The 13747-nt window shown below is 37.6% G+C and overlaps 1 protein-coding gene across 1 annotated transcript; it reads right to left on the bottom strand.

The window, feature by feature from the left end:
• Nucleotides 1-1432: 1432 nt before the first annotated feature.
• LOC6038528 (lipase member H-A) lies at nucleotides 1433-13533 on the bottom strand. Its single transcript, XM_038250357.1, has 2 exons — nucleotides 12524-13533; nucleotides 1433-1649 (listed from the first exon to the last, which is right to left on the bottom strand). The coding sequence occupies exons 1-2, from the start codon at nucleotides 13531-13533 to the stop codon at nucleotides 1433-1435; spliced, it is 1227 nt and encodes a 408-aa protein (XP_038106285.1).
• Nucleotides 13534-13747: the final 214 nt, after the last annotated feature.

A 13747-nucleotide genomic window follows, 5' to 3' on the forward strand; every position in this document is an offset into this window, starting at 1 on the left:
CTCAATATGTCGGAGAGTATGCGGATACTCCCGTCAAATCTGAGAGACCTGCAATTCCACGTCCCGAGCTTCCAATCGTGGGACCTCGTAGGATGTCCAGTTCCGTGCCGATTGGTCCGGCTCGCATCGTGTGCTTCCTGCACTGGTGTTTTACGGCGGGTTCGTGTGGCCTGCACCAACCCCCTGTCTCGTCGGAGGACCATCGTGCCGGTACTGTTTAGAGTCCCACGCCGACACAAGGACTTTCACTCAGCCGCCCCTAACCTGGGGTACAGACGCTGTTTCGAGCCGCCCCTAACCTGGGGAACAGACGCTCGGGGGGGGGGGGGTCAGCCAACTATAACCTGCAATGAGCCGCCCCTAACATGGGGAACAGACGCTCATGAGGGGGGAGGAGGCTGAACACCGGGTTTTCGAGCCGCCCCTAACCTGGGGAACAGACGCTCGAAAGGGGGGGGGGGGGTCGTTGGCAACACTTACCGCTTTGGTGAGCCGCCCCTAACGTGGGGAACAGACGCTCACGTGGCGAGAATGGGATCAACAACCCACAATTCCAGGCCGCCCCTAACCTGGGGAACAGACGCTTGGTGGAGAAGGGGGGGGGGTGCTTTTGGCGCGTACGTGGTACGGTGGACTCTTCCGCGTACTTCTTTTGTTATTTTATTTATTTATTTTTTTTTGCAAAACTTTTTCACTTTTTTTTTTACCACCGCCGGTTCCGATTGGACCCACTGTGCACTTCTTTGCGCTTTCTCTTCCACACACAGTGGACGAAAACGGCTTTCCCGGGAAGCTGATAAGACTGACCAGAATGACGATGGATGGTGCTAGGTGTTGTGTGAAGATATCGGGTGCGGAATCGGACTCGTTTCCTTCACTCGGGGGGCTTCGGCAAGGCGATGGGATTTCTTGCCTCTGTTTCAATGTGGTACTGGAAGGTGTTATGAGACGAGCGGGCTTCAATATGCGGGGCACGATCTTCAGCAAGTCCAACCAATTCATCTGCTACGCCGACGATATGGACATTGTTGGCAGAACGCTCAAGGCGGTTGCTGATGCGTACACCGGCTTGAAGCGGGAAGCAGAAAAGGTTGGGCTAAGGGTGAATGTGGCGAAGACAAAGTACCTGCTGGCAGGAGGAACCGAGTCCCTTAGGGCTCGCATTGGACCGTGCGTTACGATCGACGGCGACGAATTCGAGGTGGTAGAGGAGTTTGTATACCTCGGATCGTTGGTGACGTCGGACAACAGCTGCAGCAGGAAATTCGGAGACGCATCATCGCTGGAAGTCGTGCCTATTTCGGTCTCCACAAGAGCCTAAGGTCCCGGAATTCTCCTACATACGAAGTGTTCCATCTACAAGTCGCTGATAAGACCGGTCGTCCTCTACGGGCACGAGACGTGGACAATGCTCGAGGAGGACCTACGAGCGCTAAGCGTCTTCGAACGTCGAGTGCTCAGGACCATCTTTGGCGGCGTATTTGGGAATGACGGATGGCGGCGGAGAATGAACCACGAGCTTGCGCAGCTCTACAACGAACCAAGCATCCGGAAGGTCGCGAAGGCTGGACGGTTGCAGTGGGCGGGTCATGTTGCTAGGATGCCGGAGCGACCCGAGCAATTGAGCCAGCGGAACCAGAGGATCAACCCTGCGAAGTTGGTGTTTGTGTCGGAGCCGGTAGGAACAAGACGTAGGGGGGTGCAACGCGCGAGGTGGGTGGACCAAGTGGAGAACGATTTGGAGAGAGTGGGTGCCCCGCAAAACTGGAGACAAGCAGCCATGGACCGAGCTTGTTGGCGGAGAATCGTGCAGCAGGCCAAGCTAATGGTGTAGCGCCAACAAAAGTAAAGTAAAAGTAAAAAGTAAGTATATTTTTTTCTTAAAAAACTCTATTCTATCGGGTCTTATTTTTGTAAAATCGTAACTAAAAGTTTTTAAATTTGTTGGGACAAGCAATGGACAAAACGTTGTTTTAACCCTCTATTGAAGTTTCTTAGCAATCGGTCTTTTTTCTTTAATTTTAATTTTTGTATTTTTTTAATCCTGTTGAAACTTTTTTGGTGATTTCGGTATGCCCAAAGTAGCCATGTTGCATCATTAGTTTGTCCATATAATTTTCCATACAAATTTGGCAGCTGTCCATACAAAAATGATATGTGAAAATTCAAAAATCTGTAACTTTTGAAGGAATTTTTTGATCGATTTGGTGTCTTCGGCAAAGTTGTAGGTATGGATATGGACTACACTGAATAAATATTATACACGGTAAAATTTTTTTTGGTGATTTTTAATTTCACTTTTTGTCACTAAAACTTGATTTGCAAAAAAAAAAACACAATTTATATTTTTTTTTGATATGTTTTAGAGGACATCAAATGCCAACTTCTCAGAAATTTCCAGAATGGGCAAAAAATCTTTGACCGAGTTATGATTTTTTGAATCAATATAATTTTTTTCAAAAAATTGAAATATTGGTCGCAAAAATTTTTGAATTTAATTTTTCAATGTAAAATTGAATTTGCTATCAAAAAGTACTTTAGTGAAATTTTGATAAAGTGCACCGTTTTCAAGTTATAGCCATTTTTATGTAACTTTTTTCAAAATAGTCGCAGTTACTGATTTTTTTTAAATAGTGCCCATGTTTGCCCATTTTTGAAAAATTCTCTATATTTTGCTTTTTCGGACTTTGTTGATACGACCCTTAGTTGCTAAGATATTGCCATGCAAAGGTTTAAAAACAAGAAAGTTGATGTTTGCTAAGTCTCACCCAAACAACCCACCATTTTCTAATGTCGATAACTCAGCAACTAATGGTCCGATTTACAATGTTAAAATATGAAACATTCGTGAAATTTTCCGAATTTTTCGAAAAAAAAAAATTCAAAATTTTTAAATCATTAAAAGCAAAATATAGACAATTTTCTCTGCTTTTCAAAAATATTTTTTCAAAAGTGGGCAAACATGGGCACCATTTTTAAAAAATCAATAACTGCGACTATTTTGAAAAAAGTTACATAAAAATGGCTTTAACTTAAAAACGGTGCACTTTATGATTTCAAAATTACATCGAAAAATGAAGTTGAAAAATTTTTGCGACCAATATTTAGATTTTTTGAAAAAAATTGTATTGATTTCAAAAATTATAACTCGGTCAAAGATTTCCATATCCATGCCTACAACTTTGCCCAAGACACCAAATCGATCAACAAATTCCTTCAAAAGTTACAGATTTTTGAATTTTCACATATCATTTTTGTATGGACAGCTGCCAAATTTGCAAAATGGCTTCTTAGGGCATACCAAAGGCACCAACAAAGTTTCAGCCGGATTATAAAAAAAGAAAAAATCAAATGACCGAAATCTCAGAGAATTGCTCAAATATAAAATAAAGTGCGATGAAATTGAATAAATAAAATAAAATAATGTTTTTTTTTCATTTAATTTTTTTGATGGCAATAAGTTTAGATAATTTTCACTTGTACTCTAATTTCCCGGGAAACACGAAATATTTTTTTACCTGAAATCCCTGTTATTCCGAATGTTTTTTCCCTGGACGGGAAATTAGATGTTCAAGGATATTCTAATCATGAAAAAAATTGTTATGTGGTTATGTGCAATATGCTATGAAGTGTTTTGAGAATATTGAGAAAATGCATTTGGTAAAATAACAGGCAATCAATCACTTAAATTTGACTAAAATGTAAAACAAAAAAAACAAAAACAATAAAACGATTTTTTGTCCTTTCGTGGATTCAATTAATTTTGGGTGGCATAAAATTTCGAGATTTTGTACATGTCTGTTACAACTTAAAACAATTCTTCCCTAATGCAAGTTGGTGCTTTTTATTTCAAATGAAACATATCAACAATTTTTATTGGGGTTTGAAAAAATCGAATTATTTTGATATAAATTAAATAGAAAATGGATATTTGGCTCATCGTTGGACGGATAACACTATTCTACGAAAATTGGCCAAAATGCTCACTTCCAGGGGAATAATACACTTTCAGAAATACGAGCACTTTTAATTTTTCAAAAATATTTCGACAGGGCCTAATATATCTGTGGTCCACGGAGCAATGTTTGGGGGTCCTGGTCAATAACGAAGTAGCAGCTACGGGTAGACACCAATGCTATGCTATGCTAATATTTCGACAGGGCCTAATATTTTCTCCACACACTTACTACACCAATCGAGAGATTTCAGATAAGCCATATCATATCATCATATCAAGCCTTTCCAAAAGAAAACAACAAAACGAATGGTTGCGTTTTCAACCGATCCTTAAAATGTACCCAGACTCGAAAACATCTCAATTTAGTACCCCCCCCCCCCCCCAGTTCCCGATCCCCACTGCTCACCTGTCCATCTCTACCTCGCGATATCTCAAACTGTCCAACTTGTCAAGCGATCGCTCCATCGTAATCATCGACAGCAACAAAAAAAGGAAGCTGCACCCGCTCTCAAAAATTTATCTCCCGAAGGTGATATGTTTTGTGGTGATGAACTGAAAAAATTCGAAAACCCCAAAAAAGGACAGACTGCGACGGCGACAACTGCCAAGTGGTTTCTGCTGCTGCTGCTGGTGGAGAAATAACATTCAATCATTCTGCGAAAAATGGAGCAATTATTAGGGGCTCCGAGCTGGCAAAAATGTGCAGCCTTTGCGACCATATTCGGAATATTGACCAACGGCTTGGTGATGTGTCCAGTGTGATGGTATTTTGTAGCACTACCAAGGATGCTTGTACCGGGTAGTGGTGAAAATTCTTATGTATAAAATAACATTAATTTATAAAATAAACGTAAAACATTAAATTTCCAGAAAATAGTTAAATCGCTAGGAATTTTTAAATTAGGAATTGTTTGTTTTAGAATAACGTTATCTTACGGTATCACTCAGTTCTTCTCCAACGTAAAAAAAAACGCATATCTGACGTCTATCTGCGAGAGCATAACTCCGGGGTAAGCTTCATCGAAATGGCATCAACATTTCTCAGGTGAACGCGGACAGCAGCCAGCAATTCGTGTCGAAAAATGTTGACCAAAAATTGCAACCACGAATAGAGTCAAGCAGGCTGCATCAAGTTTAATTGGCCAATTTCCATTTCGTCCCCTTCATAGTCCGACACCCGGGAACTGTGCTGAGTCCTGGTCCAGCCAACGGCGGCGGCCTCAACAACTGTTTCGGAAACACTTGTTTTGGCACTCTACTCACGTAGTTTTTGGAGCGATATTTATGTATTTAATAAAAAAATCCAATGAATGAAAAATTGCATGTACCACCACACTTCGCGTCAGAGGGTTGGCCGCGCGTTCTAAATTGATAACCACGTGAGTCCACGGCCGGAACGTGCTCACTTCTGCCTGCCTGCTGTGTACCGCGCGTCATGTTGGCGGCACAAAATATGCTCATTTTTATGCTGCTACCACGCTACTGCTGCTACTGGTTTTGCTTGTTATGATTGCTCTTTTCCCCCAACTCTAAGCCCGGAACCTAACCAACAAATCTGCTACAGAGTGAGTTTTTTTTTCAACATGAAAGCATGCTCCAAAATTTGAAAATCCCCACCCGAAAAAAGGGCACACGCTCAAATCGCACCACACAAATAACAACACACTGGACCACACGTGGATGTTTGATTTGCTACGTGCTGTGTGACACCCTCCTCTCCTCTCCTCCTGCTTGGTTGACCTGCACCGGGTTAAATTTGAATTAATTTAATTGAAATTATTATCATAATTTGTACATTTAAATTAATTTATCTTTTTTCCCAGCCGCAAATTTTAATGGCGCTACGTGAGACTTGTTGGCTGGCGTGTCGTGATGTTTTGCGGTTAGCCATGTTTTGATACTGATGTTTTGCGAAAAAGATGAAATCGTTCAATCAAGTGGAATCGTTTCATGGTAACTAGTTAATGTTACACTTTTTGTGATGGAAGTTAATTTACTGTTTTTTTGTAGCATACATTCTTTTTTGTATGTTTCTTATAGGAGAGGTGATGGCCGATAAAAAATAATGTAAAAATGTCTATGTTGGGATAAGAATGAGGTTCTTTGGAATCACTAAATCGTCAGTTGTGTGCTATCTTGTGACAACGACAATTTAGTACTTTTCGAGAAAATCGATTTTTAAAGTTTGATGATAAATAATTTCAAAACTATGAATGGTGAAGTCAAACTTTTTGAAGCAATCGGTAAGTATATTATCGCTAAACAAACGCTCCAAGTTTCAACTAATTTGGTTACAACAGTTAAAAGATACAGTAAATGATGCAAACAAAAATCTGAAAGCACGTGTCACAAGTGTGTTTTGAAAGTTAAATTGTACTACGTGTCACAAGTGTGCACATAATTCCTATACAAACTAAAATAAGCTCAAATGAATGATTTAATCGACTTAATCAGTATATTTTCAAAAACAAAAGATGGAATTGCCTTTAAAAAATAAGTATCAACACAAATTTGTGAAAAATAAGAAAATTTTTCCACATTTTCCGACAACATGATAAAATGATCTATGTCACAAGTGTGTTTTGCGATATCCGGGAAACGGAAGCGAATTTCCAAAATCGGATTAAAGCATCTTGTAGTGTTTGTCAAGTATAGCATCATTAACTCATTTTCGACCAAAATGGTCGTTGTCACAAGATAGCACACAACAGACGAAATATCGATAACAGGCAGCTTCAATATGGCCGACTACAAACTGTAGGAAATAGATTTATTAGCAATTAGAGGGTGACGAATCTCAAGATTTTCAATTTCCCTGGAATCGAGAGTTGAATTTGGCAATTTCTCGGGAATTCCCGGGTTCCGAGAGATTTTTTAACTATGCCAATAGTGCCAATAAAGAAAAGTAATAAATGTGTTTCTTTTCAATGAATTCAGTTACACTTAAGAGCGAGTTTTTCACCAATGTGTACCAGGTCGTATCGAGTTGCTCCGATTTGGATGAAACTTTCAGCGTTTGTTTGTCTATACATGAGATGAACTTATGCCAAATATGAGCCCTCTACGACAAAGGAAAGTGGGGTAAAACGGGCTTTGAAGTTTGAGGTAAAAAAACATAAAAAATCTTAAAATTGCTCGCATTTCCGTAAAACTTCATCAATTCCAACTCTCTTAGATGCATTCGAAAGGTATTTTGAATCACTTCAAAATGTGCCATAGACATCCAGGATTTGTTCGACATTTTCTCATAGCTTTTGCAAATTACTGTCAAAAATTGATTTTTTTAAAACCTTAATATCTTTTTGCAACAGCCTCCAACACCCATACTCCCATAGGTCAAAAGATAGGTAATTACATGGACTATAAGCCTACAGTGTTAACTTTTTGGCCAATCGAAGTTTTTCTCATAGCTTTTCGATTTTTCTTGAACAAACATTTTACAACGTTAGTTTTTGCCCTGTAGGCCGCCATAGCAGCACTTTTTGGTCTCAATTATGTCATATTCGGAATCCTCGGACAATTTCACGTGAGTTAGAAGTATTGGAGTTTTTAATTTGATTGGAAAAATTGCCATTTAGAATGAATTAAATTTTTTTTTAACAATTTGTTGGATTAGGGGTAAAACAAGTTTTCGCCTACTTGATATAGCATTTGACGTATTGATCACAGGGTAAGTAAATTCTGTTTCATTTTTCAAAAATGTTTTATTTAATTATTTTTTAAATCAAATTTACAACTCCAATACTTCTAACTTACGTGAAATTGTCCGAGGATTCCGAGTATGACATAATTGAGACCAAAAAGTCCCGTCTTCTTGGCCTGCAGGGCAAAAACTAACGTTGTAAAATGTTTGTTCTAGAAAAATCGAAAAAATATGAGAAAAACTGCGATTGGCCAAAAAGTTAACACCGTAGGCTTATAGTCCATGTAATTACCCATCTTTTGATTTATGGGAGTAAGGGTGTTGGAGGCTGTTGCAAAAATATATTAAGGTTTAAAAAAATCAATTTTTAACAGTAATTCGCAAAAGCTATGAGAAAAAGTCAAACCAATCCAGGATGTCTATAGCTCATTTTGAAGTGCTTCAAAAGACCTTTTGAATGCATCTAAGAGAGTTGGAATTGATGAAGTTTTACGGAAATGCGAGCAATTTTAAGATTTCTAAGGTTTTTTCGACCTCAAACTTCAAAACCCGTTTTACCCCACTTCCCTTTGTCGTAGAGGGCTCATATTTGGCATGAGTTCATCTCATGTATAGACAAACAAACGCTGAACGTTTCATCCAAATCGGAGCTCCTCGATACGACCTCTAGAACAAACCGAGCAATATTTACAAATACTGCCTCTTAATTTATACTTATTCAATGAAACTACTAATTGCCTCATTATTTTTGAGAAATGATTTTTGGGACACAAAATTGTAGTTTAAAATGTTTTTGAATCATTGAGTGATTTTCAAAATTTGCACAAACTTGTTATTGGATTTTTGTTCAGTCAAAATAGCTAATATATAATTTCCCAATATCTAGATTTTTGGCAATAGGATAAATAACGACTCAAAACAATAAATTAAAGTAGTTTTTTTTTCCTTTTTAAGGTCAACTGTAAATATTCATTAAAGAAACATTAATCAGGAATACTCGAATGTTCACATTTGGCGCACCATAACTTTACAAAGATTGGCAGAGTATTTTTTTTCATCCAAATATAATTTAATATTGAAGTTGTTGCGGACTTATGGACATCAATAAAGGAAATCATCTCGGTACAGCAAAATTAATTTATTTAAAATAAAAATAAAAATAAAAACAAGATTACGAGGATTGCTATGCTAGAGAGAGGATATGGAAATTAAACTTATCTTGAAAAGGCTTGTCCACGTAGAAATAATAAATGAAAATAATATTTAAAAAACTTTATTTTTTTTCTGGGGTGTTACTGCTAAATATGGTTTGAGATAAATTTTGGGGTCCACGTTAAATTGGGTTCTCTCAATTATAGTTACTGTCGATCTTCTCGATATCAATATTGCTCCAGCTGTCAATAAATTTTTCAGTCCCTTCAAACAGATTGCTTTGATTTTCCGTTCTATAATTTGATAACTCCCGCTCTCGACGGTCCCTTCAATATCGACAACGAGAGATTCCACTGTATTAAAATTGTTGATAAGTTAAAATTTACACTTTCTTAATAAGAAGATTCCCGAGCAGGGGTAAATAACACGGGAATACCAAATTTTGGTATTACTTGGGCAAATAACAGCGACCAAAATGTGCCCTTGGTTGCCCAGTAATAGATGGTAAAATACCATGAAATCATACCAAAGTCTAGTATGTGGAAGGGCACAACAATACCAAACCATGTTATTCCAAGGGTAAAATAATACCTCAAAATAAAACCATTTCAATACCAAGTTGAGGTCTTCTGGATTTTTGAACATTGCATGAATACCAAAACTTGGTATTGCCATGGTTTTAATTTTAGGTATTCCCGCGCCCTTGGAAAATCAGATTTTGGTATTCCTGTAGTCTTCCACATACATGATTTTGGTATGATTTCATGGTATTTTACCATCTATTACTGGGCAACCAAGAGCTCATTTTGGTCGCTGCTATTTGCACAAGAAATACCAAAATTTGGTATTTTCATACCATTTTTAGTGCAGCAGTTGCAGTTAGTGGAAAAACGGAAATGATCCATATGCAACAGCCAAATCTACTCACCTGATGATTCCATGTTGTTCTTAGTGATATTCTTCACCACACCGAATGCATTTGTCATTGATGAACGGCCTGTGCTTGAAGTTCTTGAAGCTTCTGAAAAATAACAAGATTGAAAAATAAGTATTATTGAAATGAAACTGGATTGAAATTCACCAAAATTCAATAATCTGTTGATTGACTCGTTTTTCAAAGTATTTGGTTATCCCAACTTAGAGAAATTTCAAAGTTTTTGAAAAAAAATATTAGTGGGTATATCACAAAAAAAATAAATCAGCTTTAAATAACATTTTTAGGTTTCAAGTCATTTTAGCGGAAAATTAATTATTTTGTCAAAATTGGTCAAAATTTTCCCATATCCCACTTTAATACCAAAAAAATACCAAAATGTGCCATACTGACTTAGAAAATTTTCCACAATTTCAAGTCATTTCTGTAGGGGGTATATCAAAAATGTTTAAAATCAAGTTTGAAATTCCCGGTTTTTAATGAAAGCATTCGCTTTGAGACATCATTTTAGCGCAAAATTAATTATTTTGACAAAATTGGTCAAAATTTTCCCATAGTTTCAGAGGAATTTGATAAAATACTGTAATACCAAAAGAATACCAAAATGTGGTGTTCGACCATTGACAAATTCTGCAATTTTGCAATATCAAAACAATACCTTAAATCGGTATGATACCACATTTTGCTCTTGCATAATCCTTAAGACAAATTTTAAAGGGTCCAGGAATACCAAAATTTGGTATTGATACCAGAGAAAGGTGTTATTACGCATTTCCCTTGTTATTTACCCATGCTCGGGTTAGAAAGGCATTGGTTTATTCGAACTAGAACATCTAACATTGAACATCCAATGTTCTCAAATTACCCGGGAGTCGTTGATCATGGCCGTTCATCGTCATCCACGACAGACACGGACGACGAAACAAAGATTAATGCAAAAAGAAACTTTTTCATAGGGCAATGGTCAATATGGAGACTTTTATGTAAAATTGTCTAGGGAATCGATACTCACTGTCGGTTTTTAATATTTTGACGTTCAGACCGCTTTTCAAAAAAACAGTTTTAATAAATGATTTTTGTATTTTTTTTATTTTTTCGTCAATCTTTTTGAAACATCTTAGGCTATATCCTTAATAAATTTGAACGAAAAAAAATCGTGACATCACCTTCGAATTTAACTTTTAAATTCAAAAATCAAAAAATGTCATAGAAGTGGCGTGTATTTGTATTACAGTGTATTTTTTTTTCAAAAAGCCCGTCCAATTTCCTACAAGTTTGTCTTTAACCACTTTTCGATATGATGCAACGGCTTCGAGATACAGTAATTTTCAAATTACAAAATACAAAAAATATTTAAATAACCTACGCCCTTCTCAAACATTATTTTCAAGTACAATTGGCTCCATATACACAAAAATGGCTTATATAGGCCTAAGATAACAAGTCTACAAAGTTTCATTCAAATCGGAGAGGGTCGGGTACAAAAGTTCCAGGAAACTTTCTGATTTGAGCTGGAATTGAAAAAAAAACTTGGTAATATTACATCTGGGAAGGAGTACATCTTTTATGTCAGAAAAAAGGTGTAATTTTACCTCTGGAAATGTGTAATTTTACAACTTTTCTGGTGTGATGTCACTTTTTCAGTCTAAATTGAGGTAAAATTACACCATAAAAGAGGTAATATTCAACCTTCCAAAATTACAGCTTCCAAATTTACATTATTTTTTTCTGTTTATTACAGATTTGGATTAGAAATTGAATTTTCTACAAGAAGTGACTATTTGAGTCGAATTTGTCACTTCGATAACTCCGTGACGTTGCATCGGAGTGAGAAACAGCGAAATTTCTACCCTTTTTGGATTCATACAAATTAATAACTTATGTTTTAGTTATAATAAACATTTGTCATTGATAACCCACAGAAAAAAATAATGTAAATTTGGAAGCTGTAATTTTGGAAGGTTGAACATTACCTCTTTTATGATGTAATTTTACCTCAATTTAGACTGAAAAAGGGAAATTACACCAGAAAAGTGGTAAAATTACACATTTCCAGAGGTAAAATTACACATTTTTTCTGACATAAAAGATGTACCCCTTCCCAGATGTAATATTACCATGATTTTTTTTTCTGTGCAGCTGCGATTGTTGATTTGACCAATAAAAAAAACAAACTAAAACTTGAAATGTTCGACCTTTCAGCCAAAAGGTGTCGTTTTTCTCGCTGGAGAACATATCGTTAAATAATGATTCTTTCACAATAATAAAAAAAATTTCTTCCTCCAAAAGTAAATTAGTAACCTGTTTTAAAAAAAATCCTATGTTTTTTTTAAATATTTGAATTCTGTTTCAATAGCACTTGAAACTTGAACTTAAAAACTTATTTAACCTGTTCTTAGTATAAACTTGTCCTTAGAGCCCGATAATGGCAACCTTGTAAGGTTAGGTTATTGTCACTGTGATATTGATATACTTTTTGACGTCAGAGTGGGACTACAGCGTTTCTGCGCACTTCTTTTCCAAAAAGTTAACAATCCAAATAAAATGTTTTATTCATGTTTTTTGTCACCCCTTTTTTGTTAGGAGTGAGAAAGGCACCAACGCCATAGGTGGATTAAGTTAGTTCTTATTTATTTAAAATTTACTGTTTCGGTTTATCGAGTGGCATCCCGCTTTGTCGTATTGTGCAGCCACTTTTCTGCAACGTTTGCTTAATTTTCTACGTCTGTTTGAAGCCATTTTCCTTCTTGTATAATAGACAACAACTTGCGCACCTTTAGTGGACCGCACTGTAACTGACTGCGTTGTTTGAAATGTTTGGATTTTTGTAGTTTGCCTAGGAACGGTCGTGCTCGAAACGATCGGTGAAACGGATGTTGTATCGAAATTTGGAACTGCCATTTGAACGATTTCTTCCGAGGACGTGGGCTCTGAAGGTACTTGATTGGGAACAGCAGCGATTGTGGTGTCGAAAGAGGGCGCTGTTTCACTACCATGATGTAACGACCCCAAATGATGCATGTGATCGAAGAGAGGTGATTTGGGTGTCGTTCTAAGGTAGAAGTCTCCTCCTGCTCGGTTGTTGAATATCCCTAGATTGTTCGGCTTGTGGTCTTTGCACATTCCTAGCAGATATTGTGGGTAGCTGTCGCAGCGATTTCCTAGGTACAGGGTCCACGGGCTGAGTGATAGCCGGAACAGTGTTGTCGAGTGAATGTGGCTGCAGAGAAGTTGGTTTGCGAACTCGGCATCAGTTAAAAGAGGGAACGTACAGTGTGGTTGGGGATTGGTTCCTCCGTTGGGGTAAAAGTTGTCGTGACCATCGCCAAAAAGGACACCACCGAGGCCTCTCGTGGTAATGATCATCTGAACGTATTTGGCGTCCGTGCTATCCAGTCGGTATTGCAGACCTCTGTCCTCAGGGACGGTAAAGAATGCTCTTGCGGGATCCAATCCGTAGATTTGACCAATTTCACCGTTGAAGTTGTACCCCGTTTGACCCATGACGTGGGCACCCAAACTGTGACCAATCAGTATCATATCCTTCAGCTCGAGTCCATTTTGAACTAAAAATCTTATCAATTTAGTTAAATAGTCCGACACTATCAACGTATTTTCTGTAGCTGCTTGCTTGTACTTGTACGCTGACAGCTGCTTCCACTGCACAACACACACGTTTCTATCGAGGTGTCGTATTACTTTTTGTGCAATGTCCTGCACCCACAGCTTGCGGGCATCGTCTGTCCAACCGTGTGTTACAAACGCTATCGGCTTGGAGAGGTTAAGCTTCGAGCTTATTTCAGGATCATCCAAGATGGTCCCGTTCACAATGTCAAGATATTTCATTTGTTATTGTCACGTACGCAGTTATTGCAACCACTTGCGGTCAAATTCAACAAGAATTTTTACGTTTAGGTACCGTGGGAAAATGGTGTGCGTTACAAGTAAATAATAAATATTTATATGAAAACTATGAATGAGGAAGCCAAGTTGCTACGTTTATCAACATTTTGAGAAAGTTTTAGTTTTGTTTTGGAATTCTTAGCAAAAAACGTGATTT

Source organism: Culex quinquefasciatus, chromosome 2 (genome assembly GCF_015732765.1).
Source record: "Culex quinquefasciatus strain JHB chromosome 2, VPISU_Cqui_1.0_pri_paternal, whole genome shotgun sequence".
Taxonomy (NCBI): Eukaryota; Metazoa; Arthropoda; class Insecta; order Diptera; family Culicidae; genus Culex; species Culex quinquefasciatus.

Coding starts and splice junctions, on each gene's coding strand:
- LOC6038528 (XM_038250357.1), bottom strand. CDS start 13,533: ATGAAATATCTTGACATTGTGAACGGGACCATCTTGGATGATCCTGAA. Junction 1,650..12,523: donor TCGAGCACGACCGTTCCTAG/GCAAACTACAAA, acceptor CCAACTTCGCAG/GGTTGATCCTCTGGTTCCGC.